The sequence below is a fragment of the Nicotiana tomentosiformis genome, chromosome 7, assembly GCF_000390325.3.
Source record: "Nicotiana tomentosiformis chromosome 7, ASM39032v3, whole genome shotgun sequence".
NCBI classification, from domain to species: domain Eukaryota; kingdom Viridiplantae; phylum Streptophyta; class Magnoliopsida; order Solanales; family Solanaceae; genus Nicotiana; species Nicotiana tomentosiformis.
In genome coordinates, this window is record NC_090818.1 from 9,712,689 (window position 1) to 9,731,495 (window position 18,807).

An 18,807-nucleotide genomic window follows, 5' to 3' on the forward strand; every position below is an offset into this window, starting at 1 on the left:
TGTATTTTTGGTATGGTATACAAGTAAAAGAATAATATATATTTTATATATTTTTTGGCTAAAAAATACAATTAATTTTAATCGACCGACCAATTTTCTATTTTGCCCTTAATTAAAACAAAGTTATGAGTTTGATAACAAGTTCAAAACTTATATCCTAACTCCGTCTTTGGATGGTAAGCACTTTCACCCTTATTCTAGAGGTATCGGGTTCGAGTTCTGAAAATGAAGTCACCCGGAGAACTTTCATGTGATGTACAGGGGTTTTAGTTTCAAAGTATAAAAAATTACCGGCCTCATAGAGCAAATACAGGAATAGTTTGCTTGCAATCTACACTATATATGGCATATGTTGTTCTGGAAAGTTGACGCTCATTGCATGACTGAGCCTTTTTCCCACCACCATAAAAAAACGGGAAAGTGAGTTTCACTCGGACTTCCCCAATCCATAACACGTTCCCTCTTGGTAACTTAATTTTTTCAATTTCACTATTTAATAGTACTATCAATTGATAAGTTCGATCTAGATCGCATGATTTTGAGCTCTGCAATTTAGCGATTGTTTTCATTTTAGTGAATTGATTGGAACTTTTGAGTTGTTTATTTTCACAAGCAATGATTTGTTCTTTTTTTTTTCTTTCTATATTTGTGATTGGATCTAAGCTATATATAGTGATTGTTCTTTTGTATATTCATGATTGGATTTAGCTACATACAGTGATTGTGTAAAGATGTTTACACTGTCAGGTCATGTACTTGTTCTAATAATTCGATAATTTCATTTATTTGATTGTAAGGTCAGCCCTATTCGCGAGGTTCTGGAAAGGGCTTGACCACGTTGGGTCTGATGTATGCATCCTTACCTTGCATGATTTATTTTTTGTATGTGATTATTAAATAACCAATATTGTAAAAAAATCTTTATACTGTCTGCATATAAAATGTTACCACATTTGAGTGTTTTTTATTGTTGTTACCGGGTTAGAGTTGAGAAAATTTCAATATTCCCCCGTGATTTATTTTTTCATCCGAGTACGTAGTATTTTTGGGATTCTCAATGGTGAAATATTCAGGGATAATGCAGACGGTTGAGGGACTATTTAGTGTTAATGGGTGGTCAATATGGGTAATGGTGTTTGAACTTTTCATTTTCAAACATGTCTTGTTTGCTTCTAGAAACTGAAAAGCATAGTTTGTACATGATTTTTCTCTAATAACATCCAGATGGCTAAGATTAATGAGTTAGAGGCTGAGGATTCAGTGTTGTGATACTGTGTTTTGGGCCATTATTTTGGGGAGTTCTCTCCATTTGTAAGTTCACTTTTTTGCATTTCCTAGTATTCGTGGTGATTATATTATAGATCTCGATTTGTGATATGAGAATCTTTTCTCGCATCTATGGGTTCAAGTCTTTGGCCATTCCTTTCGTGTATACTTTAGGACAAAGGATGCCATATTCATTCCATTATTAGGTTTAGGTTCAGGGGCACTCCTTTCTTGGCCTTTCGTTGGCCAAATGCCTTGTTAATTTTATCCTATATTGTGTTCAGATTAAAGTCAATATACTGATCTATGTATCATGTCTTAGGTATTGGTTTGTTCTTTTAAGAAGTCACTTCAGAAACATAGAACTGTGTGGCATATAAGATGGAAGATTCTGAGGGAAGTAATCCATATATGAGTACACTGGAGAGACTGGCCAGCAATGATTATATCTCCAACTTCAAAAGTTACGGGCCGTCTGGGGTTGCTGGTGCAGTTATTATTGCCATTATTATACCAATATTACTGTCCATGGTACTAATGGGGAAGAAGAAGGGGAAACAGAGAGGAGTTCCGGTTCAAGTTGGTGGTGAGGCAGGTCTTGCAATGCGCAATGCTAAGTCAGCCGGATTAGTTGAAGTTCCTTGGGAAGGGGCTACAACTGTGGCAGCTCTATTTGAGCAGTCTTGTAAAAAATATTCTAGTGAACGCTGTCTTGGAACTAGAAAACTAGTTAGCAGGGACTTTGTAACTGCAAGTGATGGAAGGAAGTTTGAGAAACTTCACTTGGGGGAGTATCAGTGGGAGAGTTATGGACAAGTATTTGATCGTGCTTGCAACTTTGCCTCTGGTCTTGTTAAGTTGGGTCATGATGTGGAGACTCGTGCTGCTATCTTCGCAGAAAGTCGTGCGGAGTGGCTCATTGCCTTTCAGGTATTCAAGTAGTATGCTAAACCAGTCCCTTATCTTCGTGTTCTTAATTACTGTGAGATCCAACAGTTTTGATGATCAAATTATTTTATTCAGGGATGCTTCCGGCAGAATATTACTGTTGTTACCATTTATGCTTCTTTGGGCGATGATGCACTTATATATTCACTCAATGAGGTGGGGCAGCTTTATTTTTTAGTCTGTGCATGCATTGTTTCTTCATCTATTCGAGGCGTCATATGACGTGATGATTTGAATTCATCTGTGGCCATTGACAGACTCAAGCATCTACGTTGATATGTGATGCCAAGCAACTGAAAAAGTTGGCTGCTGTTAGTTCTAGCCTGGAAACCATCAAGAATGTCATCTATTTTGAAGACGAGACAGTGACAGATTCCACAAATATTGGCAGCTGGAGGGTGTCATCTTTCTCAGAAATTGAAAATCTGGGTAAAAATGGTTCTATTCAGCCAAGACTGCCTGCCAAGAAAGATACTGCTGTGATCATGTATACCAGTGGCAGTACAGGCTTACCTAAGGTTTGACCCCACTTTCTATTAATTCATTTTTTCCGATGTGCATGCAAGGAAAAAAATATAACCGTTGAGTATGCTTCTAGATGGTTCTCGTGGGATTTTTCTTATAGCTTCCCTAGTGGCTGAAGCATTCTTGTTATTTAAGGGTTAAGATAACCTAAGCTATTAAAAAACTTATGGGATTGTGAATCCATTTAGCTTGGTGATCAATGCACTGAAAATTTGTAAATTCAAAAAGTTATCCAGGATGAGATGTCATCAGATCATGCTACAGAAGATCCAAGACATAAAGAGAAAGAAAAACAGAGTATTTTGGCTTACTGTAAATTATCCACACTCGTAGTCTAGATTGCACTGTGCCTTCCTCGATGTCTATCCCTCCACTGATGCTCGTTGTCTATTTTACTTTTGGTTTAAACCAACTGACTTATTGTGTATTTTATCTTTTTCATTAGGAAAAGGAGTACTGCTCGTAATTATTCTCTTATCTATGTCCTATAGGGTGTTATGATAACTCATGGCAACATTGTAGCCACTGCAGCTGGTGTTATGGGTGTGATTCCAAAAATTGGAAGCAGTGATGTCTATTTGGCTTACCTCCCTTTAGCTCACGTCTTTGAGTTGGCTGCTGAGGTAATTCCTTAGGAGTTTATCTTTAATTTGCTTCATTGTGTTTTACCTATAAAATGAAGATTAGTACAGTTCTAAGTGATTCTTGTTCTGCAGACTGTAATGCTGACTGCAGGTGCTTCTATTGGTTATGGCTCAGCTCTCACATTGACAGACACTTCTAACAAAATCAAGAAGGGGACCCAGGGAGATGCTACAGCTTTAAAGCCTACTTTAATGGCAGCAGTTCCAGCCATTCTGGATCGTGTTAGGGATGGTGTTATGAAGAAGGTTATCACTGTACCTTCCATTCTTAAGATCTCAATGAGAAATAGCATACTTAGTTTAGTATAGGGCTTCAAAAGATTCAATGGGGACTAATCTTTTGTTTATATTTTTCATGACTCTAGGTTGAGGAGAAGGGAGGTTCTGCTAAGAAACTTTTCAACATTGCCTTTAAGCGTCGATTGGCTGCTATCGAAGGTAGCTGCTTTGGAGCTTGGGGTCTAGAGAAACAAATATGGGATATTGTTATATTTAAAAAGGTAAGGGCAGTGCTTGGAGGAGATATCCGTTTCATGCTCTGCGGTGGTGCTCCTCTGTCAGGAGATACTCAAAGATTTATCAACATCTGTATGGGGTAATTCTTCTCACTCCTAATGATGGTCTGTATATTTTCTGAATATGTTCTACATGTTTGCAATGATAAGTTTGCTTTCTTTTTAGCTCAATAACTGCTCTTAGTATGGCCGTATGTTTTTCCAAGTGTGGCAAGTCTTTTTAACTTTAGAAATTTGCGAACAATTGCTGCAGAGCTCCTATTGGTCAAGGGTATGGATTGACGGAGACATTTGCTGGAGCTGCTTTCTCTGAGTGGGATGATCCTTCTGTTGGGCGTGTTGGTCCACCTCTTCCTTGTAGCTACATAAAGGTATGCTTACTTTGTTGTGACAAATCGATTTGAGAACACCAGCTGCATTCAGTCATTTATGAAAAATCTTTGTGAAGCTATGTTAGGTAATTGTTTTGAATAGATACAACTTGGGAAGTCTTGCAGCAAAAAAAAACAAAAAAAAACCCCCTTAATATGTCATTTTAACTTCATCTGTTAGTTTCTACCTTTTCCTTCTGTTTATATTGCTTGACAATCCTAAGATCTTCCCAGGTTTTTAAAGATGCCATACTTTTGGTGTGCTTTTACCATCTTTTGTTATATGCCATAAGAATTTGAAGATAATTTTATCAATCTTCTCCAAATTTCTGGCAAAAGAACCTGTGCTTTGATTCTATAACTTATAAGTCATCTGTGGAGAAGAGAAAAAAGAAAACTGCTAATAAGCCATACAAAAAAGTTAGTGATTTAGAAATGTACAAGACATATTTCTGTTTCTTAATTTTATTTTTCTCTTCTTTCTCAACTTATGATTTTTCTGAGAAACAACAAACCAGACAAGGAAAAGGCATAACAAGGGAGAAAAACCAGGAGAAACTAAAGAGGACATCGCTATTGCAGCCTTTCATACACCAAACGGTACATGTTTCTGTAAAATGCTCCACTTGGCCAGCACGCACCAGCGTAAATATCCCACTACAATGATCCCAACTGTCGACTCTGCAAAGAACATCCCTTCAACCACCGAGTCCTAAAGCCTTGCCCATTCCCCCCATCCGAAGTTTTGAAATACATAAACTTTTTGTTGCCTTCTGAGTTCGGATCATTTTCCTAGGCTACCTTTAGCGCCTTCAGCCTATTACTATCTTTCCTGAGACAGCAGTACTGCTAACTCGTGTGATATTGAAAAGGTTATCTATTTAGTACTTGTATGATACTGAAAATGTTATCTATTTAGTAGTTGTTCTGTCCTTATCTATATAACAGTGTTTTTATATTAAAACAACCAATAATGTTGACACTAGTTCACTAATAATACTATTATTCATACAATTTTCATAAGCTTCAAGATTCAAATTAACTTAACTGTTTAGATTTAAACTCCAGCAACCTAACTTCTCAGCCATTACTTTAATTTTTACTTAGTATTTGGGAATACAAAAGTCAAAAATAATATTCTACTCTTATAATGGATGAAGTGGCGGCTTATATATTGCAGGGTTGGAGTATTTTAGTTCTTCTGCAGTACCTTCTTGGTACTGATTGTTGATGCTTGATAGAACTACCTCAGCTTGTCAGAAACAAAACCGGGAAAAAAGTACTCCATGAGTTTATTCTTTTTTCCAATGTAACTAAGAGCTAAACTGATTAGCGCCGTGTTTTCATGGTTGATAAGTTGAATCTGGAACCCAACTTAAACTGGTCGACCGCTCTGAAATGGCTTAATTTAGGGTCCTTACAAGGTTATTGAACTACTTTCCACTAGGCCCTTGGGAGTGGGTCATTGCGTGTTGGATAATTGTTCAATGCAGGAAATTGTCTAGGTTTTCTTTTGACAACTAGGCACAGATGGGAGCGTTGGCTGCTTTTCCATGAACATGAGATAGTGGTTCCATTGGCTCTTCATGGGAGCTATATATTTCACAATAAAGCTGAGTTTTCATGCAACTAGTTTTTGATAGTGGCTAATTTCAAAGCTTTGCTTCTACTTTTCGTGTTTGTAGTATTTATGTATTATAAGTACACATCAGCTCTGACAATGCGCTGCATCAGTGTGGAACCTAATGTGGCAGTTAAGAAATTTCTGTGAAGTTCAAATTTGGGCCGATATGCACTCTATATAGTTTTTTTGGTACTCTGTTGAGAATTTTGGAACGTCTTAAAAAATCAATTCAGTCTTAGTTGTTTTGGGGGAAAATATATTCTCATGTTGTAAGTAAGATCTGATGCATAGTTGTTCCAAGAACTTAATTAACACATGCACTTGGCTTGTTAGATGGTTAAGGCATACAATTTGGCAGTCCTTCCAATGTCGTTGAATCTTCAGATGGCTTATAAGTTTATAAGATCGGCTATTGTTTTCACACAGTTTCTCCGAAAATTTGCTTTCAATGAAGTTTCAAGTTTCAAATGTTGTCAGAGTGGTTTTCCTATCTGGAGACTTCCATGGTAGCCTATTAAAGGGAAATAGACAAATGGATAGAACTAGCTTCAATCAGACATTATAGCAAGAAAGTGATAGTGGCTGTTCCCATTTCTTTATTTTCTTTCCTGATGATGGTTTTCTTGCTAAATACAAAGGAGTTAGCTGTTTTTTGTGGTACTGCATGTGGGTTTCTTATGTGAAGCCTTGTGTTAAACCATGCAGCTTGTTACTTGGGAAGAAGGAGGTTACACAATAGCTGACAAGCCTATGCCTCGGGGAGAAGTAGTTGTTGGTGGGTGCAGCATTACTGCTGGTTACTTCAACAATGAGGCCAAAACCAATGAGGTTTATAAGGTAGTTTTGCGTTGTGAGATTTTGCTTGTACAAATAGAGGAATTCTGTATATTGCAAATTTTATACGCTGCTAATATCTCTGATACAGGTCGATGAGAGAGGCATGCGCTGGTTCTACACTGGTGACATTGGAAAGTTTCATCCTGATGGATGCCTTGAAATTATTGATAGAAAGAAAGATATTGTTAAGCTTCAGCACGGGGAGTATATCTCACTTGGAAAGGTATTCACAATTTCTTTTATTCACACGGAATCTGATGTTTCCCTTAGCAGCATAACCAGTTCCTAATAGATTCGTCGCTTCATCCTATGATTGGATATGATATTAGAGTTTTGGCCTGTAACTTAGCCTTTATCCGTTCATGATCATGAAACTGTACAATACGTGGCAGAAGCGGAGACGAAAAACATATATCATACATGGGCCTTTTCTTTTTATCCTTGGGTCTTGACTTCGGGTAATAACCAGATAAATTGATGCTCAACTCACAGGTTGAGGCAGCACTTCTATCAAGCAATTATGTGGAGAGCATAATGGTTTATGCGGACCCCTTCCACAATTATTGTGTAGCTTTTGTTGTCCCTTCACGCCCGGTGCTCGAGAAATGGGCTCAGGAATATGGCATCCAGCACAAAGATTTTTCCGAACTGTGCGACAAAGTAGAAGCAGTCAACGAGATCAAGCAATCGCTTTCAAAGGTTCGTTTCCTTTCCATGGAATCAATTTGTAATCACCGTAATGTATTAATTTGGCAAAAGTATTGGTCTTTCTTTATTCTGAAAATGCATTATGTATGATAAATGAATGTTATGCTGACTGTGGATAACATGAAAGGAATATGATGACATAATTCGGCGAAGTTTTGAAATGCTAAAAAAAACAAAACACGTTTCCTCCAAATTTTAGTGCTAGTCTCAAAGTCCAAGTGATGAATAGTTATGTAGAATCAATTGCTAACTTTAAAAGGAATCCAAATTTGTGTATATGTTAAAAAGAACAGAAAAGTGGGAAGAGAATCCAAGAAAATAACAAGAAAGAAAAAACTAGAAAACATCAAAAAGAAATAGAAAAGTTAATGTTTTAACTTAAACAAAAAGAAAGAAATAACCGACCTTTACCACCTCTTGCTCTCCCTTACTAACCATATTCCAGCCATTAGTGATTACCATTTCAGCCTTGACAAGTAACCCAGAGTTCAGACCCTGCCACAATGGCTCACCTTGCCTTCCCCTCTATGGAATTAAATTCCCCTTGTTTGGTTGGGATGATATCCCATCTCTCAGAAGTAAAAATTGTCCTTGCTCTTGTTTCCGTAGAATATCCAGGGTACACAAGCTAATTAAGAAGTTAAGGTTACCAGCCTCTGCTGCTGATCTATTCTAGGCTGTGCAAATAATGAGTGAAAGTTTTCTCCCAATAGCAGTTTACCTTTGTTCTCATGTAAGTAATAAGGTGTGTGTATATGTGTGTGAGAGATGGAGTCTCTTATTGAGCAAGGTGAAACAGAGTGAATGGATGTCTATGTCAAAATTATTTTCCTCGTATGTTGGAAGTTTTGGTTTTATAAACGACTGATATGCAGGTAGCAAAAGCTGCAAAATTGGACAAGTTTGAGCTTCCTGCAAAGATCAAGTTAATACCAGAGTCTTGGACTCCCGAGTCTGGATTGGTTACTGCAGCTCTGAAATTGAAGCGAGAACCCCTGAAGGCTCGATATAAGAATGAGCTAGAAAAGATGTATCAGTGAATCATTTTTAATTCCCTGCCAAGTCATGCCCCATTTTGCAGATTTATATATCTGTTGATGAGTTAAACTATGGTCCTTCCCAAGATAAGCACAAATTTTCCTGTTGATGCACAATTACTTGTCTCAGTTTGCTGTTGTATTAATGTCAAAGCTGTTTATACATATTGTCCATATGCTTCTTCCTTTAAGGAATGAGGTATACTGGATTTTGTACTAAGCGTAAAAATGCAAAACTCACCAGATTTAATTTTGCGGCAGGAAAGCTTGATAAAGTTATTTGTTGTATTGAGTAGATTGAGCTTTTCAGTGAGGTAAATGAAAATCTGTTCCCTCTATCAGTTAAGAGGTATAAAGGTAGTATCTTTGTTAATCATATCTCAGATAGAAGCAAATTTAGTATCTTTGTTAATCATATCTCAGATAGAAGCAAATTTAGTTAGTTGTTCCCGTTCTCTCTATTATTTCTTAATGTAGGACTATCTAAAATCATTTTATTTAATTCTAATTTACTTTTTTTTGTCTCTAATATATCCACTTAAACGTATAGGATAAACTAATAGATCCATTCTACCCTTGGAACTAGTTTAAACATTGGTCATAAAATGTGCTTCTAGGCTTGCTTTTCCTTCTTCCATCTTAAATCATCTTGTGTTTTTCCTATCAAACAAAGTAGGACATATTCGATCTTTTTGTCTTTTATAAGTGTTTGAGGCTCTTTAGATTGTTTGGTATTAATTTTCCTTTTGATTTTGTAAGGGAAATATATAAGCTTTCAGTATTGATGGTAGAATACCATTCACTTTTCAGTATTATCATTGTATTTATCTGCGAGGCTAATCATTATTGCTGGTATCCTCAATTAATTTGGAGGGTTCGATTGACTATTATTTTTATTTTTCGTAAACGAGGACTGATCCTCTCCTAGCTTTCTTAAATTCTTTTTTAAGTTTCCTAAAATAAATTGGTATGACCTCATTCACGAAACGCTAAATACTAGTCGGATTAGTCTTTTTAACAAACATATTACCATATCGAATGGAGGACAGCTAAAACAAATCTAAACGATCAGCTACTAATTAGTATTTGTGGTTGCAGGTCAGCAATCATTTTTAACAAACTATCAATTAATGGTTGTTAAGATATTTAACTGTAATTACCTAATAAGTGACATCATTGTATAAATGTATTAAACTATCCCTTAAACTCGATACTAACATGTGAGGGCATTCTGAAAATGAGAATTTAAAGTACCAAAAGGCCGAAATGCTGGTACACCTATCACCAAGACTTTTCAAAGTAGCATCCACAGATATGAAATAATAGAGGAAGTTGACTTCTCAATTTATAACATCTACCGATTATGAGGGTGTTTGTGAATACTGTTTAACTATAAAAGAAACTAAAATAAACTTGAAATCGAAAATTACCATCTCAAGAATACATGTGACAAGGTTTATATAAAGCAAGGGTGGTAAAAAAGAACTAAGAAGAAGAAAAGAAGACAGAGCAACAAGTCTTGGAATTTGCAGCAGAAATGGTCTTCACTCTTCAGTTCAACTGCTGAACTATTTACATTACAAATAGCAGAGAGGAGTTTCTGCACTATTAGTTTAGATATGTTTCACCTGTAGGTTTATTTTCGCTCATATGTACCACGCCATTGAAATCCTGATGCAAGAGACTTGGATCATTTTTCTTCAGTCGAAGTTGGGCTTGATGAGACTGGCACTGTGGGAATAGATGGACGTTGGAGAAGGTATAGTGCTGGACCCAGAAAAGGAATCACCGATAAGGGAAGAAGCCAAAATCCTTTGCCATACCTTGAGATATAACCACATGTTATCTGTCAATTTCATTTTGAATAGGGTGGGAACTACATTTCTGTGAGCATGAGCTTACCACTTTCGAGTAGTCATGTCATTGTAAATCCAGAAGGGTGCAAACGCTGACAGTAGACTGAAATCAATTGACATTGAATGGATCTGCAGATCAATCAAGAATATGTCAGGTTTATATATGTCTAACACAAGGTGTGCATAATTGACGGAAATCTCTCATTAGCATAAATATCCACAAGGTTGAAATCTGGATTTTAACAAATGTTTTTGCCATAGTAGGAGCTAGTTAGATTCTTGATCACCTTTTTGCAAGATGAGATTAATATTTACATTCATGTATGGTCTAAACTAATGATAAAAGGGTAACGAATAGCGCCTCCCCCCCACCCCCCCAACCCCAAACAAAAAAAAAAGAAAAGAAAAAAGAAAAGAAGAAGTAAGAAAAGGAAGTACAATGACAGAATAGGAACTCTAGCTTCCAACTTAATATAATTATCAAGAAGTAGACCTCTACTGTTATTTTAACGACTGGCTGAACATATTACTAGCTTTATTTCTTTCAACATATGGTGAAATGCTGAAGCAGATTTCTTAGTTATCACACGGACCATCTTCTGGACCAGGTAACTGCTCATTTAAATATCAAACCCGCTAACCAGTTTTTGCAGGAAACTAAGATTGTCAACGAAGTAAGATCATTAGTCAACCTTATAGGAAAAAAAAGAAAAAAAGATGAGATCATTACTCCATCAGACAATGAAATATGACACTAACTCAACAGCTAAATTTATGGTAACATGTTATGCAGCATATCAAATATAGACACTAAAGTAGAAACTTACGAATCTGCTTTCTCTGAAGTATTGGTAAAATTCCTTCCAAACATCTCCATTTGATAAACCTGCGTAAAATATTATCCCTAGCCCTGCAGCCATGGTTACCTGATTTTGCATTAGTTAGAAGACAGAAAGTAGTTCATCTCTCAAGCTATAAAGCACTTTACGATCAGTTCCCTAAAAATTTTTAATCTTCTACTCTTCATCAAAAAGCATACAAAACAGTGCTACCACTTAAGGTGTCCGATATTACTCCTTTTTCTACTTACTTCAGATAAGATGCGGTTGCAACAAGATCTTTTACATGCTTATATATATCACAGAGTTTCTGTTCCATATTCTTTGGTTTAGAGCTAGAAAAAGTCGACTGTAGTCAGACAAAAGCATTCCTTACCCCAGCAGTCAATTTCGATTCGAGAAAATTTAGTGGCCACCTTCGAAGCTCAGTTTCTTCAACAGGTGGAGGAGGTGGTTTCCAGAGAGCAAAATATGGGATAAGAGCATATGCACCACCAAAGAATGAAAGTACGAGAAATGGCCAGACAGGTATGCTGCTCTTTGAACTGCAGAAAAAACAAGATTTTATCTCGAATGATTGTATCTTTTTTTTTGCTGTCCAAGCTAGAAAATCTAGACAAATTTGAATGTGGTACTTTTCCTAATGTGTTAGTCACAACAGTTACTCCAGAATGTTTGAATTACACTTGATCACTCCAAGCGACTTAATCTCACATTATATATAGAACAACAACAACAATAACAAACCCGGTGTAATCCCACATGTGGGGTCTGGGGAGGGTAATGTGTACGCGGACCTTACCCCTACCTTGTGAAGTAGAGAGGCTGTTTCCGATAGACCCTCGGCTCAATTATATATAGAGCCAACAAAAAAATCAAGAACTGTACAACCCAAGATTTTACCTTCTAGCGGTAGGAAGGAGCAGCATACTGTAAACTAATGGCCACAAACCCATGAGGTACCAAAGACTCACTAGCACTTGATTCATTTGGAAGCCATCATCTCCTTTCAAATTAAGGAGTTTCTTTAAGAAATACATGTCTGTCAACTGCAAATTTAAGGTTAAAAAAGGACTAAGAAAAAAATACAATACAGAGCAGAGAGCTATAGAGTAAAGAGTGAAGCAAATAAGTATCATAAAGGAGTACTTGTTGACAAAGCATCTTCTCATACTTTGATATTTCAATTATTTTTAGCACACTAGAGAACTGCTCTCTCCACTTCATTTCATGTGAACCTGTTTAATTGAGCACGAAATTTAAGAAATGGATGGGTTTAGAGAAGGGCCAGACCACAAGGGTCTATTGTATGTATGCGGTCTTAACTTGCATTCCTGTTTCCACGGGTTGAACCCTTGGTCTCATAGTATCAATTTTACCGGTTACGCTTCACATAAACTATAAATTATAACTCGATAATTGTCTATGTAGAAATATGCAAAAAACATGACTTTAAGCCGGAAGAAACAAGAACAGAGAATATTTAGCAGAAAAATACGATGTGATACCGGGGTCTGATTAGGAGCAAGGAAGAAAACATAGTACATGAGTCCACCCCACAATCCAAAGAGCAAAAACGACGTCGTCCAATCCCATTGGTCTCCTCCACTTGCTCCATTATTGCTTCCACCACTTACCTCATTAGAAACATCTGTATCTTTTTCCATAATTGGATCTTCTTGATTTTGAAAGTTTAGTGAACTATGGCATATATACAGACGACCCTTTTTCCCAAATACTGAAATTTTGGTATTTATGTAGTTGTAATTGTAGATTGAGTTCTTGAAAAAATGGGTCTTTGGATTCTTGATTTTTGCACTGTTTGGAAATGAAATTCTAGTGTTGACTTTCTTATTTTTAAGAAATAGTAGTGAAGAAAAGTTGGAGGGGATGACGCTGGTATTGGCTAACATTTTTAGAGTAATAAGGAAAATGCAGCAACCGCTGACCAGCGAAGTGCGAACTACTCCGAAGGACCAAAATAATTGACAATATCTCATCATGTGTGTTCAAAGGAATACCACAAACGTCGTCGTTTTGTAGATAATATTTTGTGTTCTAACTTGGACTGCAAATAAGGATGATTTTATTTTCCTTCCAATTATATAAATTGTGTTTTACTGTTTAACAGCAATGGGGTGGTTAGTTTATTTACAGCCTCTAATCAATATACATAGTACACTAATTATTTATTATACGTTTGCCGGCTATATTTTTAGACAAACAATTATTTGAGTTAGTTTTTTTTAGAAAAAATATATTTGCAATTAGGTAGATAAATAAATAAATCTTTTAAATGGGTATTTATAATTGATAGTCTGATAAAGATGCTAATTAATTTGATATCACTAGGGGCGGAGCTAGAAGCTCGAGTACATATTAGGCCAAGTCATTAGCTTTTGCTTAAATAATATACTCCCTCTATCTCAAATTATATGTTGTGATTTATAAAAATAGTTGTCTCAAATTATTATCATTTTAGAAGTTCAAAACAAACTTAATTATTTTTTTATTTTATTTTACCCCTAGTAGTAATTATCTTGAAAACTACAAACACCTCAATTATGGGGTAATATTATGATTCTTCAAGTACCAATAAGACATAAATCAAGATAAAATAATAAAAAATGCCTCATAATTATTATTTTCTTAAGCGGTGTAAAACAAAAAATGCGACAGATAATTTGAGACGGAGGGAGTATTTGTGTTAAAAATTAATTAAATATATACAAATATTAAATTTAGTCCGTTATTAGTACTTAAAGTCTATAATTCTTTAAAATTATGGCTCCGCCTCTGAATGTGCAAAATTAAAATATTTCATTATCATTGTATTGTATATAACTTTAAATTTTAAATCCTTAAGTTTTATTGTTGACGATTAAAGAATTCAGATAAATTCTAACTGTCAAAACGACCAATCTTGAAAGCTATCCCCTCACCTCACCTCACCTTTCAACAGATAAGGCAATAGTTCATTTTTCTCCTCTCCTACTCTTTCACCTCTCTTCTCTAGCCATGGCGGAAGCTTCTAGAATACTCCAATCAGGTTTCCTTCCTCATTTTCCCCATAACTCTCCGTCTCACAGAACCACTCTCCACTTCAACTCCTCCTACACTTTCCACAGAAGAAACAATACTACTCCCAACCTCATTAATATCCGCTGTTCATCATCAATTTCCGCAGCTGAAACTACCAAACCGACAAAAACAGAGAATTTTCCGTGGGGCTGCGACATTGATTCTCTCGAAAATGCGTCGACTTTGCAGAAATGGTTGTCGGATTCGGGGTTGCCTGAACAGAAAATGGGCATACAAAGAGTGGATGTTGGAGAAAGAGGCCTTGTTGCTCTTAAGAATATTAGGAAAGGGGAAAAGTTGCTCTTTGTTCCTCCCTCACTTGTCATCACTGCTGACTCGGTAAAGTTATTACTCCTCCATTTATGTGACTTAGTTTGACTCGACAAGAAGTTTAAGAAAAAAGTAAGACTTTTGAAATTGTGGTTTTAAAAACATAAAGTTAAAAAGTTTTGTAGAGCCATGATATTTGTGTGGTTATAAAAGTTTTTTATTAAGGTAAAATGGGTAAAACGTAAAGTTTAAAGTTAATTTGTTTTCAAGTATAGAAATGTATCATTCTTTTTGCAACAGAATAATAAAGAAAATATGTCATATAAATTGAAACAAATGGAGTAGTCTTTTGTTTGATATTTGAACTTGGCCTGAAGTAAAATTAGCGGGGCTATAATTAAACTCGGTGGATAATGGGCCCGGCCATCGACCTTTCTCCGCTTAGATAGCAAGCAGGGTACGAACTCATGAGGTGCACCTAATCCACACATCACGTGTTGCACTCTTACTATTATACGAAAGACCGGGGGCTTAAGAGGGAAATTTTAATTTGTAAATCAGATGTTAATTAAGTTGTTTTGTATCCCTGCAACGAACATAACTGCTCATTAACAAATCCTAATTTCTGTCTGGGAGCCTGAGTAACCAACTGAGGTGGAAAACTTGAGATCGTAACATGAAATGTAACAGTCTTAACTTAGAATGATCCTCTGTAAGAACTATTTTCAATGAACAGAAGTAGGATCATGTTTACAGGCTAAATAGGTAATTTTCCCTGACATATAAAGTACTCTACTTGTATTACTATTACATGTTGCAGATCGCAGAGATTTTGAAGGACTTACAGTTTAATAAGACAGGATGTGGAACAAATTTGAACATGAAACTAATATTTCATTACCTGTCTGGTATAGAAGTCATTAAGGTGAAGGTCAATCGGACTAGAAATTGGATGTTGATGCACTTCAGCTCTAACTTCTTGACATTGCAGTGTATCTCATGCTAGGTTAGCTTAGTTGGACTTTTAGGACATGGAAATAAAGTGTAAACCTTGGCTTCCCATGATTGTCAGTTGCTAATACATCAAGATTGCCGTGATTGTCTGCCTCAGTTGGCAAACTCTGTCATATATAGTTTATAGCCCTTAACCCCTAGGGATGGTTGAGTTGTTGATTGCATAGGGTAATAACCTTGAGATCTCAAGTTGGAATTCCAGCTACAAAATTTGGTTTATGGACCGATTTACCCTTCACATGTACTTGTGGGGGTTGTAGTAACTTCCAATGGATTAGGCAAGTATGAGCAAGTTGGTCCGAATACCAACATATATACGCTCGCACACAAACAAAAAAATAGCCATCTCCAGGTAGAAGGAGTGCAATAACAAGATGACATCTTTCTTTTCCTCTGAATTTCCTTTCTTCCAAACAATTATACTAGCCACACATCTGAATTGCATTTCTTAAATAGTAAAGTTGATTCTTTTATAAACAAATATTTCTCATACCCCATACTTGAAATACCACTGGAATGTTTACCATTGTTCTTATTCTCAGAATCATACTAGTCATTAGTGCAGCTTGGAGGCAGAATGGCTACAAATGGATCTCAAGTGTTACTTATATATTTGTATATCAGTAGAGATAACGGAAGAATTAGGTATCCTTAAAGTTTTTAATTAGTTACTGGTTTAGATGCCATGCTATACATGTGTAAGTATAGGTTCTACAGCATACTGAGTAACTGCAAACTGAAATGTTTTGTTTCTCCTTGTTTAGTTGTGGATTAGTTGGTTTACTAAAGGGGAAAAATGAGAAAGGGGAAACGGTTTTCCATGTGTTTAAAAGATGGTTAACATTAAACACTATGGCAAATAGCAACCTGTGATCACCGGTTCAGGTTTCATATGTTCAATGCTGTGAGATTTAAGACACGAGCCCTTCCTAATTCAAGTAAATCAGATGGGAGGGGCATAACGAAAGTATCTAGAATACAACAGATACAGTTACCATTATTTAAATCTATGTACTTTTTGGATTTAAAATATTATGAATTCTGGTACCAACGGAGGTTTTTTTTCCTGTCTTGCTATGTGCTGGTGATGCCAGAAATGGAGCAACCCTGAGGTTGGTGCTGTGTTAAAACAGTACAATGTTCCAGATTGGCCTTTTCTTGCTACATATTTAATTAGCGAGGCAAGCCTCATGAAATATTCAAGATGGAGTAACTATATTTCTGCCTTGCCTAGACAGCCTTACTCTCTCTTGTACTGGTAAGCCTCTTATTAGTTTTGGTGTCTACCAAACCTTGTCAAGACTTAAGCGTTCTTCCTTTACTACGTAAAAGGGTACATGCTCAATAAGTTCCCCTACAGCTTTTCCATGTCATTTCAGGACTCGTTCTGAGCTAGATAGGTATTTGGAAGCATCACAAATAAGAGAACGAGCAATTGAAAGGATAAATAACGTCACTGGAACGTAAGGCTTCTTTCGTCAATTTCTCAGAATTTATCATTTGAAGCTAGTTTTTTCCTTACTTTTATTGGGAAAAAATTTACTACTTTGATCACTCAATTATTATCTTTGGTTCTCGTTACACCTGACTAAGCACACTTTACCCTAATTGTTAGTTTACAGATATGTATAGTGTAGTCTTGTCCCATATTGGAAGATGAGTAATATCTCCTTGTAGTGTATAACTATAAATAGGGACCTCTTGTATTGTATTTATCATCCAATATCAATAACATATTTTCTCCCGTGCCTTCTCACATGGTATCAGAGCATTAGTGAGAAAAGATCGTTGTGCGTCATTCCAGCATTAACCGGGAAGAAAGAACTTAGTCATCGTGCAATTTTTCCGGTGACCTAAGGCTTGTCTAAGTGAAAGTCACTTTCTGTCAGTGTTGTGCTAAAACCAACACCACCACGAGGTAGATCACCCTCCGACGACCAACCCCTGAAATTTTATCTGGCAGAAAAACCACCACGCTCCTCCACGCGCCGGCAACAACAATTTTTCCGGCGAGGGTTCCGACCACTTTCCGGCCATTTTTTTCGCGAAGCTTCTTCAGGACAGTGTGCTCTCCTCAAAATTCCGAGCCTACCCATCTAATTCAAATCAAATTCCGACCAGTTTTATATTTTTCCGGCGTGAACAGTGACCTTTCCGGCCATTTTTTGAAAACATTTTTTCAGGACAGCTTGCTCGCAAAGGAATTCCGAATCTATCCATCCTGGTTACGACAAATTCCGACAACTTTGGAATTTTCCTGCGAGCTACAGTGTTTCCGGCATGAACAGTGTTTCGGCGCATAACAATGTTCTGTTTTCCTGCTGTAAACAGTGTTTTTTAAGCTATTTCTTCAGTTTTCTCACAGGAGTTACTTATTTTCACTATTTCAAGTTAACCCTACTACTACAAATTGTATCGACATGGGAACCGATGCTTTGAATAGTCGGATGGTTTCTTTAGCAGATTATATTGAGTTCCTTCAGTATAAAGCATGTAAGCAGACATCTTCTGAGATAGCTTCTGTTGTTCAAACAAGTAATAGCGTGACTTGTTTCTCCCAATCTTCATCCTCTGAGTCTTGGGTCATTGATTCAGGTGCATCTGGTAACAAATCTCTTTTCACTACTATTTCGTATTCTCAATCTCTTCCAAAAGTCACAATGGCCAATGGGTCTCAAACCATGGCAACTACAATAGGTCAAGCAAGCCCACTTCCTTCCTTACCTTTAGATTCAGTCCTTTATGTTCCCAATAGTCCTTTTAATCTCATAGCTGTTAGTCGCTTAGCCAAATCATTTAAATGCGTTGTTTTATTTCTTGATGACCATGTTTTTATACAGGAACGCAGTACGGGGCGGATTATTGGTACCAGGCGTGAATCAAACGGACTTTATTACCTTATCCTTGCTAAATCACATGGACTCAAATCTCGTCTTCCTTCTACAACTTATCCTATTACTGATTACCAGATTTATTACATAAACGGTTGGGACATCCCAGTTTGTCAAAACTTCAGAAAATGGTATCTGGTTTATCTCACTTTTCAGCTCTAGAGTGTGAGTCATGTCAGCTCGGTAAGCATACCCGCTCCCATTTCCCTTGACGTCTTGATAATCGAGCAGAGTCACCTTTTACTTTAGTCCATTCAGATGTTTGGGGTCCTAGTCGGGTCAGTTCCACATTGGGATTCCGCTACTTTGTCAGTTTCATTGATGATTATTCCAGGTGCACTTGGATATTTTTGATAAAAAATCGATGAGAGCTGTTTTCTA

At 36.6% G+C, this 18,807-nt stretch overlaps 3 protein-coding genes across 3 annotated transcripts in view; 2 read left to right on the forward strand and 1 right to left on the reverse strand.

Moving 5' to 3' along the window:
* Positions 1 to 330: 330 nt before the first annotated feature.
* LOC104086044 (long chain acyl-CoA synthetase 8) lies at positions 331 to 8,835 on the forward strand. Its single transcript, XM_009590196.4, has 12 exons — positions 331 to 466; positions 1,589 to 2,196; positions 2,290 to 2,370; positions 2,472 to 2,732; positions 3,231 to 3,362; positions 3,456 to 3,629; positions 3,749 to 3,978; positions 4,152 to 4,269; positions 6,599 to 6,730; positions 6,819 to 6,953; positions 7,223 to 7,429; positions 8,314 to 8,835. The coding sequence occupies exons 2-12, from the start codon at positions 1,648 to 1,650 to the stop codon at positions 8,476 to 8,478; spliced, it is 2,184 nt and encodes a 727-aa protein (XP_009588491.1). The 5' UTR covers positions 331 to 466; positions 1,589 to 1,647; the 3' UTR covers positions 8,479 to 8,835.
* Positions 8,836 to 9,860: 1,025 nt separating this feature from the next.
* Positions 9,861 to 13,139, reverse strand: LOC104086043 (uncharacterized). Its single transcript, XM_009590195.4, has 6 exons — positions 12,679 to 13,139; positions 12,074 to 12,219; positions 11,547 to 11,715; positions 11,159 to 11,257; positions 10,378 to 10,460; positions 9,861 to 10,298 (listed from the first exon to the last, which is right to left on the reverse strand). The coding sequence occupies exons 1-6, from the start codon at positions 13,081 to 13,083 to the stop codon at positions 10,166 to 10,168; spliced, it is 1,035 nt and encodes a 344-aa protein (XP_009588490.1). The 5' UTR covers positions 13,084 to 13,139; the 3' UTR covers positions 9,861 to 10,165.
* A 952-nt stretch (positions 13,140 to 14,091) lies between these two features.
* The window catches only part of LOC104096437 (ribulose-1,5 bisphosphate carboxylase/oxygenase large subunit N-methyltransferase, chloroplastic), a 30,087-nt gene continuing 25,371 nt past the window's right edge, over positions 14,092 to 18,807 (forward strand). Inside the window, exons 1-3 of the mRNA XM_070181296.1 lie at positions 14,092 to 14,590; positions 16,630 to 16,793; positions 16,915 to 16,998. Of these exons, the coding sequence (XP_070037397.1) occupies positions 14,189 to 14,590; positions 16,630 to 16,793; positions 16,915 to 16,998 (650 nt within the window). The 5' untranslated portion in view covers positions 14,092 to 14,188. The remainder of the gene's footprint in view (positions 14,591 to 16,629; positions 16,794 to 16,914; positions 16,999 to 18,807) is intronic.

Excerpts from the sequence above, each read along its gene's own strand:
- LOC104086044 (XM_009590196.4), top strand. The coding sequence starts at position 1,648 with ATGGAAGATTCTGAGGGAAGTAATCCATATATGAGTACACTGGAGAGA. Across the intron at positions 2,197-2,289 it reads AGTGGCTCATTGCCTTTCAG|GGATGCTTCCGGCAGAATAT; the intron begins GTATTCAAGTAG and ends TATTTTATTCAG. Across the intron at positions 6,954-7,222 it reads AGTATATCTCACTTGGAAAG|GTTGAGGCAGCACTTCTATC; the intron begins GTATTCACAATT and ends CTCAACTCACAG.
- LOC104086043 (XM_009590195.4), bottom strand. The coding sequence starts at position 13,083 with ATGTTAGCCAATACCAGCGTCATCCCCTCCAACTTTTCTTCACTACTA. Across the intron at positions 11,258-11,546 it reads AATCGAAATTGACTGCTGGG|GTAACCATGGCTGCAGGGCT; the intron begins GTAAGGAATGCT and ends ATGCAAAATCAG. Across the intron at positions 10,461-11,158 it reads ACTTCAGAGAAAGCAGATTC|ATCCATTCAATGTCAATTGA; the intron begins GTAAGTTTCTAC and ends ATTGATCTGCAG.